The 16,787-nt window shown below is 37.0% G+C and overlaps 1 protein-coding gene across 2 annotated transcripts in view; it reads right to left on the bottom strand.

Moving 5' to 3' along the window:
• The window catches only part of LOC146397855 (uncharacterized), a 59,336-nt gene that overhangs the window by 13,154 nt on the left and 29,395 nt on the right, over positions 1–16,787 (bottom strand). The window contains exon 4 of one of the 2 annotated variants that reach the window (XM_084991922.1): positions 14,978–16,724. The exons of the other annotated variant lie outside the window; for it this stretch is intronic. Coding sequence (XP_084848048.1) covers positions 16,558–16,724 — 167 coding nt within the window. The 3' untranslated portion in view covers positions 14,978–16,557. Of the gene's footprint in view, positions 1–14,977; positions 16,725–16,787 lie in introns of those variants that run through there. 2 annotated transcript variants of the gene reach the window in all.

Raw genomic sequence — 16,787 nt, 5'->3', positions numbered from 1 at the left:
AAGCAGTAATGGACAAGATCTGATGCTCAGTGGTTCATGGTGTGAACAAGGTATTCTGTGGAGGGCATGTGCATACAGTACTAAGGAAACAGTAAACCAATTGCTTTGATGAGAAGAGAGGCCTCACTGAACTGTGCTCTGTGCATTCCTGCTTTCCTTCTTCTCTGAGAATCTTTGATTCTTTTTTCCCTTAATTGAATTTCTATTTACTTGAACTGGTTTCTTCTGACATCTTGTTACATTGACTCCTTTGTGGGCACTGAAAACAATTTACAGCTGTGCTACAAGAATTTCAGTTTTCTATAGCTTTTATGCTTTGGTCTTTCATGGATGTTTGGTTTAACTGCTCGGTCTTTGTCATTAATTTAATCAGTGTGTTTTACGTTACCTTAATGAAAGCCTAGGATGAATTGACGATATCTGTAGGATAGTCAGTGTAGCTCAGTAAATGTATATGTTGAGCTTATCTGTTTCTTTCCTTCTCTCTGATCTTACAATTAAACTTGAAATTTTGTATTCCACCCCAGAATTCAACTGCCTCCCTTAATATATATTTTTTATTTTATCTTCATTCCTGACATAAGTGCAAAGCAAGCAATTTGCCAGATTTCATATAGAGTTGACATAACCTAAAGCCCTCCAAGACTGTCTTAATTTTGGCATTGGCTCAGACAAGAAACTGCAGAGCTGAAACACCAAGGGCTTTCTACAAATCTGCTGGCTTTTTTGTCACTTAAGAAAATGGCTTCCTTTCCCCCCTCCCAACTCAATTTGTTCCATTGTCTTTTGCTCCTGTGAGGTTTTGTTCATTTAAAGTTTGTAAAGGGGAATTGAACATTAGTATTTATGGTAATGGTGAAATCATTATGCACGTGGTCTAGAGGATTCTGTGATTTAGCTAGCTAACTGAAGGTAAGCAGGGAGGAAAAGTACCAGTCTTTTTGGGCTATATTTTTTTCTTTGCACTTTTACTACTTTTTAGAAAAATCTTTCCAAGTCCCCTCAAGCCCTATTGCCTAGGATAATATCTTATCTTACATAGCCATAGAAATTGGATTTTAGTTATTTTTATTTATTTATTTTGGGCCACACCCAGGGCATATGAAAATTCAGGGATAGCATCCTAGCTTCAGCTGTGACCTATGCCAGAGCTGCGGCAATGTGAGATCTTTAACCCACTGAGTTGGTGGGGCTCTAATCAGCCCCATAGCAGGGACAACACAGGATCCTTAACCCACTACACCACAGCAGGAACTCCAATTGTTTTTTTTTTAAATTAAACTGATTTTTTTTTTTTTTTTTTTTTTTGTCTTTTTGCCTTTTCTAGGGCTGCTCCCATGGCATATGGAGGTTTCCAGGCTAGGGGTCGAATCGGAGCTGTAGCCACTGGCCTACGCCAGAGCCACAGCAACGCGGGATCTGAGCCGCGTCTGCAACCTACACCACAGCTCACCGAAATGCCGGATCCTTAACCCACTGAGCAAGGCCAGGGATCGAACCCGCAACTTCATGGTTCCTAGTCGGATTCGTTAACCACTGAGCCACGATGGGAACTCCTAAAATATTTTTTTCTCGAGATATTTTCCATATGTTTGAACACTATGAAAAGTAAAACAGTTTAAAGATGTGATTTGTATCTATTGAATAAAAACAGATACAAATGGCAAGAGGAGAGGGTAAGTCCCAATACCAAAGGAAATAGTGTAGAATGTAAAAGTGGGAATAAAATACCATAGTGTCTTTTTCCTGTCTATACATTGAGGTACCTTGAGTGCCGAAATGTAGTACTCACTCACCCCTTGTAAGTGGATATTGATCTTTTAATATTCTCTTTTTAATTCATATGTTATTTCCCAATTGTGACAAGAAACAGCATTTAAGCTCGTTTTGAGAGTTTCAAACTAACATATTCTTTGGTGACTAGTACGCCTTCCTAGGAATGCTACTGAGGAACAGAGACTGTGAAGACAAAGATATCACTTCTCTCCCTGTTTAAAATTTGCCTTGCTCAGGGTCGTAGCTCAGCAGTGATGAACCCCACTAGTATCCATGAGGACTTGGGTTCGATCCCTGGCCTCGCTCAGTGGGTTAAAGATCTGGCATTGCCTTAAGCTGTGGTCTAGGTCAGATACAGCTGGGATCTGGCCTCACTGTGGCTGTGGTGTAGGCTGGCAGCTCCAATTCTGATTGGACCCCTTGCCTGGGACCTTCCATATGCTGCGGGTGTGGATCTTAAAAAAAAAAAAAAAAAAAAAAAAAGACAAAAAATAACTTGCTTTGCCCTCTCTACCTACTGTTAGCCTCTCTACATAGGAACTTTCTGCATCATCTGCTTACCCAGCCCCTCCCCTTTGCTCTGATTGGTGGAGAGAAGATGAGGCAGGGCCGAGGGCGGGACCTCTTCCATCGTCCTCACTGCCCTTTTCCCCCGCTTATCGGTTCCTCTTCCTAAAGGCACAGCCGCAGTATCGCCTATCCTGATTGGATTTCTGTATCCCATCTACTTTCCCTCAGCCTACTGGTGTTATTTTAGAATCATTGAAAGTACAAAGAAGACACCTAGGATCTACCTTTTCTACTTAAATTTAGATAAAACATATTCAGACCGTATCAGTCATTATAGCTTGCACTGTCTCAGTCTTTTCTAAAGCCTCTGTGAAGATAGGGGCGGGGAGAGAAAGAGAGAGGAGAGAGGGAGAGAATCTTATTTTTGCCTATTTATCTTTTTGTAATAGTAGTATCTGTTGTAGTTAAAACACTTACCCATCCTCAAGTGACCTATTACCCTTGCTTCAAGGTTCGGAATGTAGAAAAATCTATGAGACCATCTATACCATAATAATCCAAGCAAGTAAGGAATTGATAGGTCACTGGGTCTGATATTGAAGTTAAAGGAAGGGAAGAAGAGAGGGAGAGAAAGAGAGAGAGAGAAGACAGTAAGTACAGTGAAAAGGTTCTCTGATTTATTTGAGCAAAAGGCTGAATTTCCTAATGCCTTTGAGCCCACCTCAATCTCTCTGAAAACAAGGTTGCCAGATAAAACACTTGAATACTCAAATAAATGTAAATTTTAGGTAAAGAATAATTTTTTTTTCTAATTCTAAGTGTGTCTCTTATTATTTCTTGGGACTTAGTCACCATAAAAAATTATATTTTTTTAATCCGAAATTCAAGTTTTCCTGGGCATCCAATTTTTTATTTGCTAAATCTGTCACCCCACCTTAATGCTAAAATTCCACCAAGTCCAATGCATAATGCTTAGTGTTTTGAGGAAGTTTTATACTTTGGATCTCATCTTTCCAAGTATTGTCCCACTAAAAGGCTTATAAGGGCATAGAGTGAGTAGTATAATATTTCACCTATATTATAGTCCTAGATGCTTTTTGTTCCCTGTTCCTGTCTTCTTTCTAGTATATTGCCTTTTCCTCCACTTGGAATATATTGCCTCAGATTGTAAAGAAGATACAGGAGATCTAGTAGTCAAAACCTTGGCTTCTGGGGCTCCCCTTATGGTTCAGTGGTAATGAACCTGACTAGTATCCATGAGGATGCAGGTTCAATCCCAGGCCTCACTCAGTGGATTAAGGATCCAGCATTGCCATGAGCTGTGATGTAGGTCACAGGGCAGCTCAGATCTGGCATTGCTGTTGTTGTGTATGGCAGGCAGCTGTAGCTCTGATTCAACCCCTAGCCCAGGAACTTCCAAATGCTGCAAGTGTAGCCCTAAAAAGCAAAAAGCAAAAAAAAAAAAAAAAAGAAAGAAAGAAAATCTCGGCTTCCGTAACCCTGATTGGATCAAGGATTAAACGATTCTTTTTGAAGACCATAGAAACAAACAAGAAAGTCTCCTGATTTGAGTATCTGGAAAAGAGAGTTTCAGGGAAAGAGAGTCGCATTTATACTGGCCCTGGGATGTGTCTCAACACCTCTCCATATCATATCATCAAATAGCAGATATGACCCTTAAAACCTAAAGTTATGACTTTTTGGCATAACTCAATTTAATTGTATCTGGAATCCCCATTCCACTGGGTTGGTTGGTGAGATTAAAATATAATCTCACTAATTCAGGATAATTAATAATCATTTACTTTAGGATACTGGATTTAATCTATGTTTAAGGGTCATATGCATTGTTATCAGTGCTATAGTGGCAGAATGAATGAAAACTAGTCCCACATCACCATTATCTATTGTCATTGGTCTCTAAAGGGACACTGTATGTTCCCATATATCTTTGTTAAGCCCAAATCCCCTTGACCACCAGGCTGCCCATTCTCAGCATCTGTTTACATACCCTGAGACCTCAGAAGAGTGTCATATCCTTCCCAATGCCCTGCTAAAGTGCTCAGGGATCCTGAGGCTGGTTTGAACCTCTTGAATCAGGTAATACCCAGGCAACTCTGGTCTCTGGCTCCAGGACCACACTGGGTCAGGGTTCTCTATAAAATTTGCTGCCTTCCCAGGTTCCATCCCAGAAGCAAAGCAAGGTGTTTTCTGTCCTTGGAATCTCAACCTCATCTGAGCGTCCCAACAATACTTACAAGATTCTACCTTTCGGGAGGTGGATCATAGTAAATGTATCTTCTCAGGAACCCATTATTTTATAGCACTCTTCTTTCCAGATTTGATTTTGAGCCCCAGCGAGTATTTGGCAATAGCTGCAGATATTTTTGTTGTCAAAACTAGAAAATGTTCCTAGTTTCTAGTGTGTGATGCACGGGACAGCTCCCACTGCCCAACGTACAGAGTTAAGTGTGCCAGAATTTCCATAGTGCTTATAAACTTATGGTTGAGAAACTCTGCTTTAAAACTGTATGGAATGATCACATACCACTGATAAATTTGTGGATATATGTATATGTGTAATTGATTCATTTTGCTGTACACCTGGAAATTAACACAACTTGTAAGTCAACTATATTCCAATAAAATTGAATACCCACCCCCCACAAAACACTGAAAAATCGCTATCTGATCCCTGTAATACATTACTCATTGTTGAAATTTATGGTTGTAAACCTCAAGTGTGAGATATGATTTCATGAACCAGATAGGTGATAACATTCCCGGTCAGAATCTAAGGGAAATAAATTCTTCTTCGATGCAATTTAAAGTGCCATTTTTGTTGCAATCAAAGTCCAAAAGTGCTCCACAGGCTACTACTCCTATTTTATTATGTAAAGAATGTTATTACTGTAGTAAAAGGAAGAAAATATGACAGATATAACATGTTTTAAAGGATGTGAGTTCACTGACGTTTGCTTTTAATGTATGGTGCTGATTGGGTAGCTTTCTACCAACATCTCAGTAATGCTGGCGCTAAGCTATCACCTCCTAACTTTAAATTAAAGTAACTGAAGTACACAAAGCAGACAGAAATATCCTGATGCTATGGTTCAGTGATAACCATCATCTCATAGACCTTTCCCTTAAATATAATATAAAGCCTCCAGCCTTTAAGAAATTAAAGTATCAACAAACAAACCCTAAGTTGAAGAAAACCTAATGAGAATTTCCTAACAATAAGATCTGTTACAAACATATATGTCTTCCTAATAAAAATAAATTTTCCTTGCACATTTTAGATTTTATTACATTGTTGAATAATATTTAAATATTTTGGGCTTTGTAAAACTCCCTTCATAGCCATTTACATGAATAAGAGCTCAAATTCCTATTAAGAAGAGTAATTGAGATGCATCATTTCTATAAAATAATTTCAAGTTTTTCATGCCTATAAATAAATGAGAAACACTTACTTCTTTAAAAAATCCCTTTGGAAGAAATATGTAGTTTCATCTCAAGTATGAATTAATTTGATTTAGTAGACTCAGCTGCCAGCCTGTGAATATTAGTTCTTTGGACAAAATACTTAGTTTCGCTGTGCCTCAGTTTCCTTATTGGTTAAATAAAAGTGATAGCAGCTGACTACCTCCCAGAGGTATTTCAAAAAGCCCTAAAACATTGTAAAGGGATTTAACAGCACAGATGGGCATACAGCCTACTATTTAGTGATATGAGAGCAAAGATGGAAATTAAAATCATGTGAGCACTAACTCAGCATAAACTCCTGACTGTGAGATACAGAGAAAAGGTACACTCATCTCAGTGACATCAACAGGGGCTAGCCTGGATGGCAACATGGCAGTAACACTCCAACACACACCTGCACAGCTAACTCCCTCTTTCTAAATGTACAATTGTTCTTGGTCTGTAAATTTGCCTCTCAGGTACAACCTCTAAAACATGCCCTACTCCAGCCACCGAAGGCAACCCCAAATTAGCATAAACTCCAAGTAAAAATTGTATGCAACTTGAAAGTAAGGATTTTATTAGTCACTTCTCAAATCAGATTGTCATGCTGAAGCTCCCCTACATAGGAATTCTAGAACCCCCACTGATCCGATAGCAACACAATTATCTAATGGAAGGGATTCAAAGTAGTTGAGTGGTTGTTAGTGTGCTCTGTACACACTGGCTTCTTGGCCAAGCTCTTTCCAGCCTCCTGCTTGGTACACATCACTTCATCTCTGGACAGCCTGGTGGTACATAGCATTACTTTCATGCCTTTGTTGGAGAAAAAAGGAGAGGGTGTGTGTAAATTCCCCAGCTATGCTCTATCCTCACCTTTCACCTTCCTACCTTTGTCAATGAGGGCTTGAGGCAGCTTGATCCTTATTTCCCCCACATCCTAGACTCCTCCAGCCCAATAAGAGCAGTGGAAGAGTCAGGTTCAATACAGAGCTCCTTCGTCTTTTAAGGAAAAGTAATTTTGTTATTTACTGAAGTCAAAAGAATTAAAGAAATTCACAGTGAGGGAACAAATCATGTTTATTCTTACTTGGCTAAAGGACAAAGCTTAGGACTGTGGTTAAAAATTCTGTTGTATCCGATACATACAGCAATCCGCTTGCTACAAAAGTGTTCATTCTTCAGTTGATGGCTTATATGGTTACAGACCCCAATAAAAATAAGGGACCAAACTGGGATTCATATACTTTACCCTAATGTCCATTACACCACTGGTTAGCTAGTCCTAAGTGTTGCCTAAAAATATAAACTCTCCTACAGATAAAATCATTCCAATCCTGATGAATCCATTCACCCCAATTTCACTGTGGAACACTGTACTGAATGTGGGAAAAATCCCAAAAACCGGGGAAAGAAAAGGAGCTTTTATAATAAAAATACTGTTTTCGAGGCCAGAATAGTCACATTAATTATGCAACCAGTGCTACTTCGCTTAAATTACCTCAGCCTCTGCATTTGAAGAGCCTTATTAAATAGTTATGTCCCTGTATATTTAAAGAAAGAGAGTTTTATTCATTTGATGAAGCTCCTTTTATTGTGTAGGATTGCAGTATCATAACCCTACATATTTCATGTCTCCTGTCACCTCCCTTCTCCTTCTTCACCTCCCTAGCAAGGCATACATGAAGAAAATACATATTTCTTTAGCCACACAATCTTGCCAAGCAAAAGAAATACAAGAAATTTCCAGAGGGTTTAAAAAAAAAAAAAAATTAGAAAGAGGAATCAGTATAAAATTGCCAACTGCTCTCTGACAAAAGTTCCTCATAAGCACTTCAGCATTCCTGTATTTGTTTAAGGCCATTCCAAATACCATCCAAACACTTTCCCTTTGCAGTATGAATTAATTTCAGCTGACAAAGTAAAAGTCTCTACTCATCTCCAATTCTCATCAAGTAAGCAAGTTATCCCTTCCAGAGGAAGAAACTGAAGTTACTGTTCAATCTCTTTGGCTCCTTTGGTAGCTGTGCAAAAACTAATTAGCTGCTTGCCTTGGAACAAGTGAGAGAAGCGCCTTCATGTCCCTATAAAGACAGTCACGCGAACATGCATTACTTGTATTAGAAGCAAAGACTGTTAGAGCCATATGCAAAGCCTAGCTAACATTTGGCTTTTTATGAACCACTTTTTGTTGCTGGTGTTTGAAGCCTATTTATTACAATGTCACCAGTTCCTTTGATGAGCTTCTTGAGATGCCAGTGTGAAACACTCCCTGGCCTTTGGAGCAGAAAGGAAACAATTAAAAGGAAAGGGAAAGATGGCAGATCTTCCCTCAACCTTCCTTGCTATAATCTGACAAAACAGCCCAGGCAGTTATGTTAAAATCTGATGATTCCTACAAAGAGGTCAACCACATGCTTTTTGCTATTCCATGCAGATATACCTCATTCTATTGCACTTAGCTTTGTTGCACTTCACAGATATTGCATTGTTTACAAATTGAAGGTTTGTGGCAACCCTGCCTGGAACAACAAATCTTTTATGACCATGTTTCGAATAGCATTTGCTCACTTTGTGCCTCTGCATTACATTTGAGTAATTCTTATAACATCTTAAACTTTTTCACTGTTAGTATATTTATTATGGTGATCTGTGATCAGTAATTTTTATTTTTTAATTTTTTATTATTTATTTATTTGTCTTTCTTTTTGTTTTTTGGGCCATACCTGTGGCATATGGAGGGTCCCAGGCTGGAGGTCTAATTGGAGCTGTAGCCTCTGGCCTACGCCAGAGCCACAGCACTGCCAGATCCAAGTCACTTTTGGGACCTAAACCACAGCTCACAGGAAGGCCAGATCCTTAACCCATTGAGTGAGGCCAGGGATCAATCCTGCAACCTCATGGTTCCTAGTCGGATTCATTTCCACTGCGCCATGACGGGAACTCCTTGACTCTGATTTTGAAAGAAGCCCTACAATAGGTAAAATTCTATTAAATAGCATTGCAACAGAGAAATAATTCCTGAAATGAAAAGTCATTGATGCATCCCTCATTGTTGTCTTATTTTAAGAAATTCCACAGCCAACTCAACCTTCAGCAATCACCAGCCGGATCCATCAGCCATTAACATCAAGGTAAGACACTCCACCAGCAAAAATATTTTGACTTGCAGAAAGCTCAGCTGATGGATGGCATATTTTAACAATAAATTAGCTTTTAAATTGAGGTACATACATTAATTTTTTCAGACATAATGCTACTGCACATCGAATAGACTACAGCATAGTGTAAATATAACTTTTATATGCACTGGGAAACCAAAAATTTATGTGACTCATTTTATTGTGATACTCACTTTATTGTAGTATTCTGTAAATGAACCCACACTGTTTCTGAGGTCTGCCTGTAGTAGGACACATCAACATGAGGCTAATAAAGCTCAAAGAAATGTGACTTATTTCTGTTAAACACTTGATTAATCATAGGGTCATGTCAAAAATAGTATTAGCCTTAGAAATAAATATCAAGGCATCATGTGGGAAGTGCCAAAATGAGTTCTGGACATGTTTCTCTAGTGATTAAAGAAATGTCCTGAGTCAATTCAATGCTTTCATTTTGATAAGCCTCTCAAGAGACAAAGGAGTAATGTCCTTTTTAAAAAAGAAAATCATAAATGAATAAAAGACAGATTTTAGCCTCATGTTCTACGAGAGACTGACAGATTTAGACAATGCTAACATTCTAAAATATAAAAAATAAATATTTGTGTGTGAAATACATTAGGTAATTGTTCAGCAAAGTGCCTTTCAAGTTGATTTGAATCTTTAAATTGCTAATTTAAAATCTATTTAGTTATGTTTTGTTTTGTTTTAGTATAGTATATGATGCTAATTACACATAGGATGAAGTCTGAAAGCTTGAGTGTCATCAGAGATGCAATGGACTCAGCTCCTGCTGGTTCAGAGGGAAAAGTGAATGACAGAAAATAAAGTTAACAAACTTCGCTAGTCTAGAATCTTTCTGTAAAAATTATGCAAAAAATCCTTTATGAAGGTATCTGTTTCTGGTTAGATAATCCACTTTCATGTCCTTTGTCCTGAGTTTTACTGTAATCTGTGGGAGAGATGGGCTCTTGCAGAATCACTCCATCTTGGCTGGCACCTAAAGCCTCAACCCCTTTTGAAAGAGACAATAAATTACAGAAGCCTCTGGGAGTACACAGAGATGACAGGAGTTTAAAATAGTTAATTTCTATTCCAATCACATGGTACAGAACACTGGGATATTAACCAATTATGGTTTAAAATGTTGAGACAAACCAAAACTTCATTTTCTTTTTCGGAGAAAAACAAAAATGAGTCAGTACTAATTACTTTTACCACCTCCATTTGGTTAAAGGATGATGGCCTTCCAGTTGTGTGAAAATCTAAGTTCGGTTTTGTTGCTGTTGTTTGTTTGTTTTTGCTTTTTGGGGTCTGCACCCTCGACATGTGGAGGTTCCCAAGCTAGGGGTAGAATTGGAGCTACAGCTGTGGACCTGAACCACAGCCACAGCCACTGCCACGCCAGATCCTTAACCCACTGAGCAAGGCCAGGGATCAAACACACAACCTCATGGTTCCTAGTCAGATTTGTTTCTACTGCACCAGGACAGGAACTCCTAAATTCAATTTTTGAAGTTCATACAAGATGCAACTCTGTGGCCCATATATATGATATTTAAAGTATATGGCTTTTTCTTCAGCCAACAATTCAGAATATTTGTTTTAGAAACTCTTCTCAAAACATCCAGTTATTAATTAACTATGACCTAGATTTTCTCAAAGAGTCATTTAAGAAATCAGATACTCAGAGTTCATCTAATGGCCATATTAACTATGCATTCTCTTGGACCCCATAAGCTTCGTTAATGAATTACAGTAGATATATGGACGTCAAAATGTTCCTGAGCTATATTGTCTCAAATGTTGCAAAATGCTTTGAACTTTGTATAAAAATGGTTGGTTCATGCATTATTTATTTGAACAGCATTTGTGTTTTTGCTAAAGCCAGAATTGAAAACATTAGTCATTGTGTTATCAAAAGTTTCTTTTAGATAACCACCACTTTCTTTCCCTTGGTTGGTTTCTTGGGAAAACAACAAACAAACTATATCTCAGTAAGGAATTTTAATGATATCTGTTTTCAGGCAAAGAAAACAATGTAAATATATACGTTCTCTTTTACTCTGGCTTCCCAAAGAAATATGAACAAATTTAGTGATCAATTGTAGTAATTTGCTCATGCTAAGCACACGTTTGCATCTATCCTTGTTCCTTTTAAAAGGACTTCTATTCTGGTTTTGTTTTTTAAGTCAGTTTGTTAAGGATTAATTTATATGCGATAACATGTACCCATTTTTTAGGGTACATTTTAATAATTTTTTGACACGTGTATACAACCACAGTAATTATTTCTTTAAACATTTTTAAATTTTTATTCTATGGGACTGTTGTTTTCTATACATTATCTCACAGGTCAAATTACTAAAGTGCTATTAAACTTTTTTTAAGTCTCTCTCTTTTTTTTTTCTCTGTGCTTCAATTTATCTACTTTTTATTGCTATGGTTGAAAGTTCACTGATCTTTTCTTCTGCACTCTCCAATCTGCTGCTAATCCCATCAAGAACAAATTTTCATTTCAGGTATTGTAATTTTCTCCTTTAGAAATTTCATTTGATCCTTCTCACTTTTTAAAAAACAATTATACTTTGTTCTTTATTGTGTTAATGTTTTCTTTTAAGTTCTTGGTAGTTGCCTGTTTTTATCTTGTGGTCACATCATCTCTCTCATTTCTTTTTTGATGCACCCAAGGCATGGGGAGTTCCTGGGCCAAGGATTGAAATGCATCACAGCCATAACTAGAGCCACAGCAGTGAAAATGCTGGATCCTGAACCCACTGAGCCACCAGGGAAATGCAGTCTTTTTTATTAATTTTTTGTCATTTCTAAGAATATTTCAAATGACTAATTTTTCTCCTGGATATCAGCTACATTCTTGTCTTTGTTTTTTTTGTTTTTGTTTTTTTTTTATATACCTGGCAATTTTAATTCGGTTCTCAATATTGTGTATATCAAATTGCTGAGTGTCTGGATTTTTTTTTTCTTCCTTCGAAAAATGTTGAATTTTATTTTGGCTCAGTTAAATTACCTGAAGTTCATCTTGATCATTTTTAAACATGTTTTGAAGCTCTGGAACTAAAACATTCTCTACCCTGGGGCTAGGTGTTACTACCACAGTATTTCCAGGGGTTTTACTAAATAATGTTGTCATTTAACAATTTCGCTCCATTCTAGCTATTCCAATCACGCACATTTGGTCCTATGTAAACTAGAATTCATTCCATTTGCCATTCCTAATAATTCTTTGCCTGGTCTCATGGTGTTTCCCTCTATACATAGGTGGATTGGTATTCAACAGCAGAATCAGAGAGCAGATTTGGGGAGTGCTAATTCTGTTGAAATCCCTCTGCACTCCACTTGACAAATCCCAGCTGTTTCAGCTCCCTTCACACTAATCTCTGTCTTCTTGTCTTGATTCCATGTTTTGTTTGAATCCCCCTCCTTGCTCTGTGAACTAAAACATGCTTTCAGGCAGAACACTGGGGTGTTTGTAGGGCTCACTTAATTGTTCTTTTCTTGGGGTCCACAATCCAGTGTTACCTCTTGGTGCGTATCTGAAAGTAGTTGTTACATATATTTTGTCCAGTTTTCTAGTCATTTTTCAGCAGGAGGGCCAATCAATTACCAGTCACACTGTCATAGCAGAAGGAGAAAATCAGTGGTCTGTTAAATATTACTTTAATTTCTTAGTTATACTATGTCTAGTAAGGTAACTTATGTCATATCATTTTGGAATACAAGTGTATAATTCTATATACATCCATAAAAATACTCTGAGAAAATAGAAAAACATGTTTTTTTTGACCCAGAGAAGTAAGAGCTAATAGGCATTTTAATTATTTCTGGACATTCATAAATTATTTGACAACAACCTGTGTTTTAATTCTCTGAAGACCCCAACAGATGGACATAAAAGGAGATTTAAGTTTTACAAAAAAGACTATTTATCTTTCAGATGAAAAGATTTTGTTAAAGGTCTCTTCAATCCAAACTTTGAAGTCAGCATCCCTTGGAATTCTTAACAAGTAAAGTAAATACCAAATCTTTTAGATACTCACTTGCCTAACAACAGAGGCTGTTTTCCAGTGTTGTAATTTTTAAATTGCAAATTATTCATCAGGTTGCAAACTTCCTTTGTAATTTTATTGCCATAGTAATGATAAAATATCATCACCAATCTTAAAAAGAAAAAGCACCTTTTTAAAAAAAGTTACTAATAATATTTTAATTATATGTCTAAGATAGTTAGAATGTATTTTGAAAAACAATTTTATTGTCTGTGTCTGAATACTGGGATGGTCTGACATAAATGTAGCAGACTAAGAAGAGAAGAACCTAATCTGGAAGTAGGTATTATCGAGAAAAACATAAGGACAGAGTTCCTGCCGTGGCACAGTAGGTTAAGGCTGCAGCAACTCAGGTTGATGTGGGGGCTCAGGTTCAATCCCTAGGCTGGCACAGGAGGTTAAAGGCATTGCTGCAGCTGTGGCATAGGTTGTAGCTGCAGCTCTGATTCAATCCCTGGGCTGAGAAATACCATATGCCAAAGCCATAAACAAACAAAAAAAACCCCACAATAACAACAACAACAACAACAAAATGCATAAGGGTCATTTCTACAAATACAGTCTTAAGTGATAGTTTAAGTCCTACACAGATAATCTCTAGTTTAACGTCACCATGCCTTGCAGAACAACTGGATTGTCACGGTTGGGAAGGAAGTAGGTTTGTTGATGTCATCTGTGGATTTCTCACAAGAAATTTTATTTTTGCAGATATTGTACACAAAGCTTAAGGTGCCTACTCAGATCTCTTTGATGACTCACTAATATTCTTGATAAAAATCCACTTGAACATATGGCATTGGGATGCCTGTGATGTTTGTATAACTGGCTTTTTTGGTCATTCAGAAATCAGCTTGAATCTGACTTCTCCAGAAAGAGCTTTTTCAAACTACCAAACCAAGACAGTCATTCTTTGTAACATTTCTTCATTTTAACCTTTTACATGGAACTTATTATCCAATATTTGTGTTTGTTTACTTATTTACCTGTTAACTTATATAATCTCCAGTCCTCAGTCCCTATACCATATTCAAGTGAAATATTAAATACTTGAATTCTGCATCTTGTTTTGTTTTGTTGTTCACATATATAGCATTGGCATCTAGAATAGTCCCTGACAAGAAGAAAGGACTCAATAACTATTTGTGAAATTGCCAATTGACAAAAGATGGTTATTAGGGAAATAATAGTGGATGTGGGTTCCACCTCATCGGCAATATATAAAGAGGACTTGAACAATGGCAGTAACTGTGATTTTCCTCTTCTATAGTCACTACTATATTTTTATTACTTTTTTCAGCACTTAACTTATGATTGCATGTGAAAATTAATCATAACAGTCAATTAGAGTTGTTCTTATAAGTCATGATAATATTTAGCTTTATAGACTGGGCAATTAGGATGGCTGGAGTAGGGAAGACTGAGTCATGAGTCTTAGAAGTAAGTCCATGTGGGGAATCAGGGAATAGTATCTGGGTGATGGGGATTCAGAAAATAAATTACAGTACCACAAAGCATGTGCTCTTATGCTGTTCTGATTCAAATTAACAACCACATGGAACACATGGACACTGAGTGAGTGACATCAGCAAGTCCTGAGAGGCAGGCAGAGCAAGGGCAACTCACTGTCGGCCATTTGGTTCTATGCAGGTGGTCAAGATAGGACAATGCACAGCAAGGTGTTGGAGAAAGATGAAGGAGCAAGACAGGACCGACATTTCTCAGGGCCCAGGCAACTGAGTATTTCCCAATGACATAACTAAGTATTTCCTATTCAGATGGAATCCCACAGCAGCTGATTCCCCCAAAAGGGAACTAGGACTCACATAAGATATTTTAAGGACAGATTCTGGAATCAACTATTGGCTTGGTACCAAGAACTCAGTCTAGAGCTTAGTAATTACTATATGAATTATCACTTTAATGATTATTAATCTTCTTTCAGAACAAAGTAGCCTCAACGGCTAAAGCAGACCCAAGGCAGAGCATTTGCGTCATTTTTTTTTTTTTTTTTTTTTTTTTTTTTTTTAGGGCCACACCTGCAGCATATGGAAGTTCCCAGGTTAGGGGTCAAATTAGAGCTACAGCTGCTGGCCACAGCCACAGCCACAGCAACACCAGATCTGAGCCACATTTGCAGCCTACACCACAGCTCACTTTAATGCCAGATCCTTAACCCACTGAACAAGGTCAGGGGTTGAACCCACATCCTCATGGATATTAGCCAGGCTCATTACCAATGAGCCACAATGGGGACTTCCCTGTGTTATTTTGGACAGTGGAGGGGAGTTCAAGCTGCATAGAACTGAGTCTCTGGGCTGCATGCTCATTTAAAGGCCCTAGAAGAATGATTTGGCTAAGACCTTCACACTTCACGGAGATGGTCCAATTAAGGTGTAAACTCACACATTAGACTTATTTCATTTTTCAATTATTAATCTCTGTGGAAGTAGCAGAATGGATATAGCTAAGATCAAAATGTAAACACTATCCATTAAAATAATTTGACATAGAACTGTATCTCCATAGGTTCATGTGAATCCAAGATTTTAGGCATTGGCAGACCCAAGAAATATATTATCTACTAAGAGTCATAATATAGTAGATATTGAGCTATTTTGGTTTAATATCCAAGATTTCATTATTTTTGGATGGGGAATATCAATAATTACCCTCTTTCGAAATGTTTCATAACATTATTTCTTTTTCAACACCTACCACTAAAGTGATTAAAAACTACTACTCTTTTTCACAAAAAAAATACCTTTAAACTAAAACCAGGCATGATTTAAAAAGAATCTGAAAAAGAATGGCTGTGTGTATATGTGTAACTGAATCACTTTGTTGTACAAGAGAAGTTGTCACAACATTGTAAACCAACTACACTTCAACAAAACTTTAGAAAATGAAAAATGACAGCATTATTCACAATGGCTCAAATAAATAACAAAACATTAAGAAGAATACATTAAAAATAAATAATTAAAACAGATATAGTTGAATTTTGATCAAAAGTAATTTCCCTCCCTCTGGGAATTTATAAAACACAATTTTTTACTGTGATCAAAGAAATCATTTCAAATAAGAATGTTTTAATTATCACAATTTTTCACTTCAAGTAAGGAGGAAAAATTAATTGATTTTAAACAACTTTATAATTAAAAGAAGAAAAAGAACAATAATTAGCAAAATCCCCTGACTACTTTTTTAAAAGGTCAAAGTAAACCCATTTCCTGATGACATAAGATCAAAAACACATTTACCACTTAAAAAAAAACAAAAACAAAAACTCATAGAGCACAATTAAAGGAAATGATGCATTCATTAAAACTGATAAAAATAGCATTTTCCCTTTTTGTTTCAATTAGGTTTTATAGCATGAATTAAGGATTCTTGGTATCAGGGTTTGGGAAAAAAACTATATACTGTGTATGCAAAAGATGACTTATACCTATACAGATTATCTAACTTTTTGGATTTAAAAGCACTTTGTTATCATTAAAAACACTGAATTATATTATATTTCTAAACTGTACTTATGGAAATTGCTCAGTATCAAATGATTGATTTAATTATTGTCACAATTCAGGGGCAATCCAAGGAGTTTCAAAGATGACTTCACTGGCCTTGAAGCACAGCACAGTGAACCACACATGTGAAAGGGAGGGCACTGGTGGAGCCGCTAGCGTGTTTTTTTTCTCAGTGAGGACATTTCCAGCATTTCTCCAAGTGGGTGTTTCAGCAACTGTTGATGGAAACATGAATTTTCAGATACATTCACAGAGAGAAATGAGATATTTTGACTGAG

This window comes from Sus scrofa, chromosome 13 (genome assembly GCF_054392235.1).
Source record: "Sus scrofa isolate SSC_HxYL_T2T_F1_AM1 chromosome 13, Sscrofa_HxYL_maternal_Yorkshire_Landrace_v2.0, whole genome shotgun sequence".
In the NCBI taxonomy this organism is placed as follows: Eukaryota; Metazoa; Chordata; class Mammalia; order Artiodactyla; family Suidae; genus Sus; species Sus scrofa.
The sequence above is the reverse complement of the archived record's forward strand: the minus strand, read 5'-3'. Positions and strand labels throughout refer to the sequence as shown.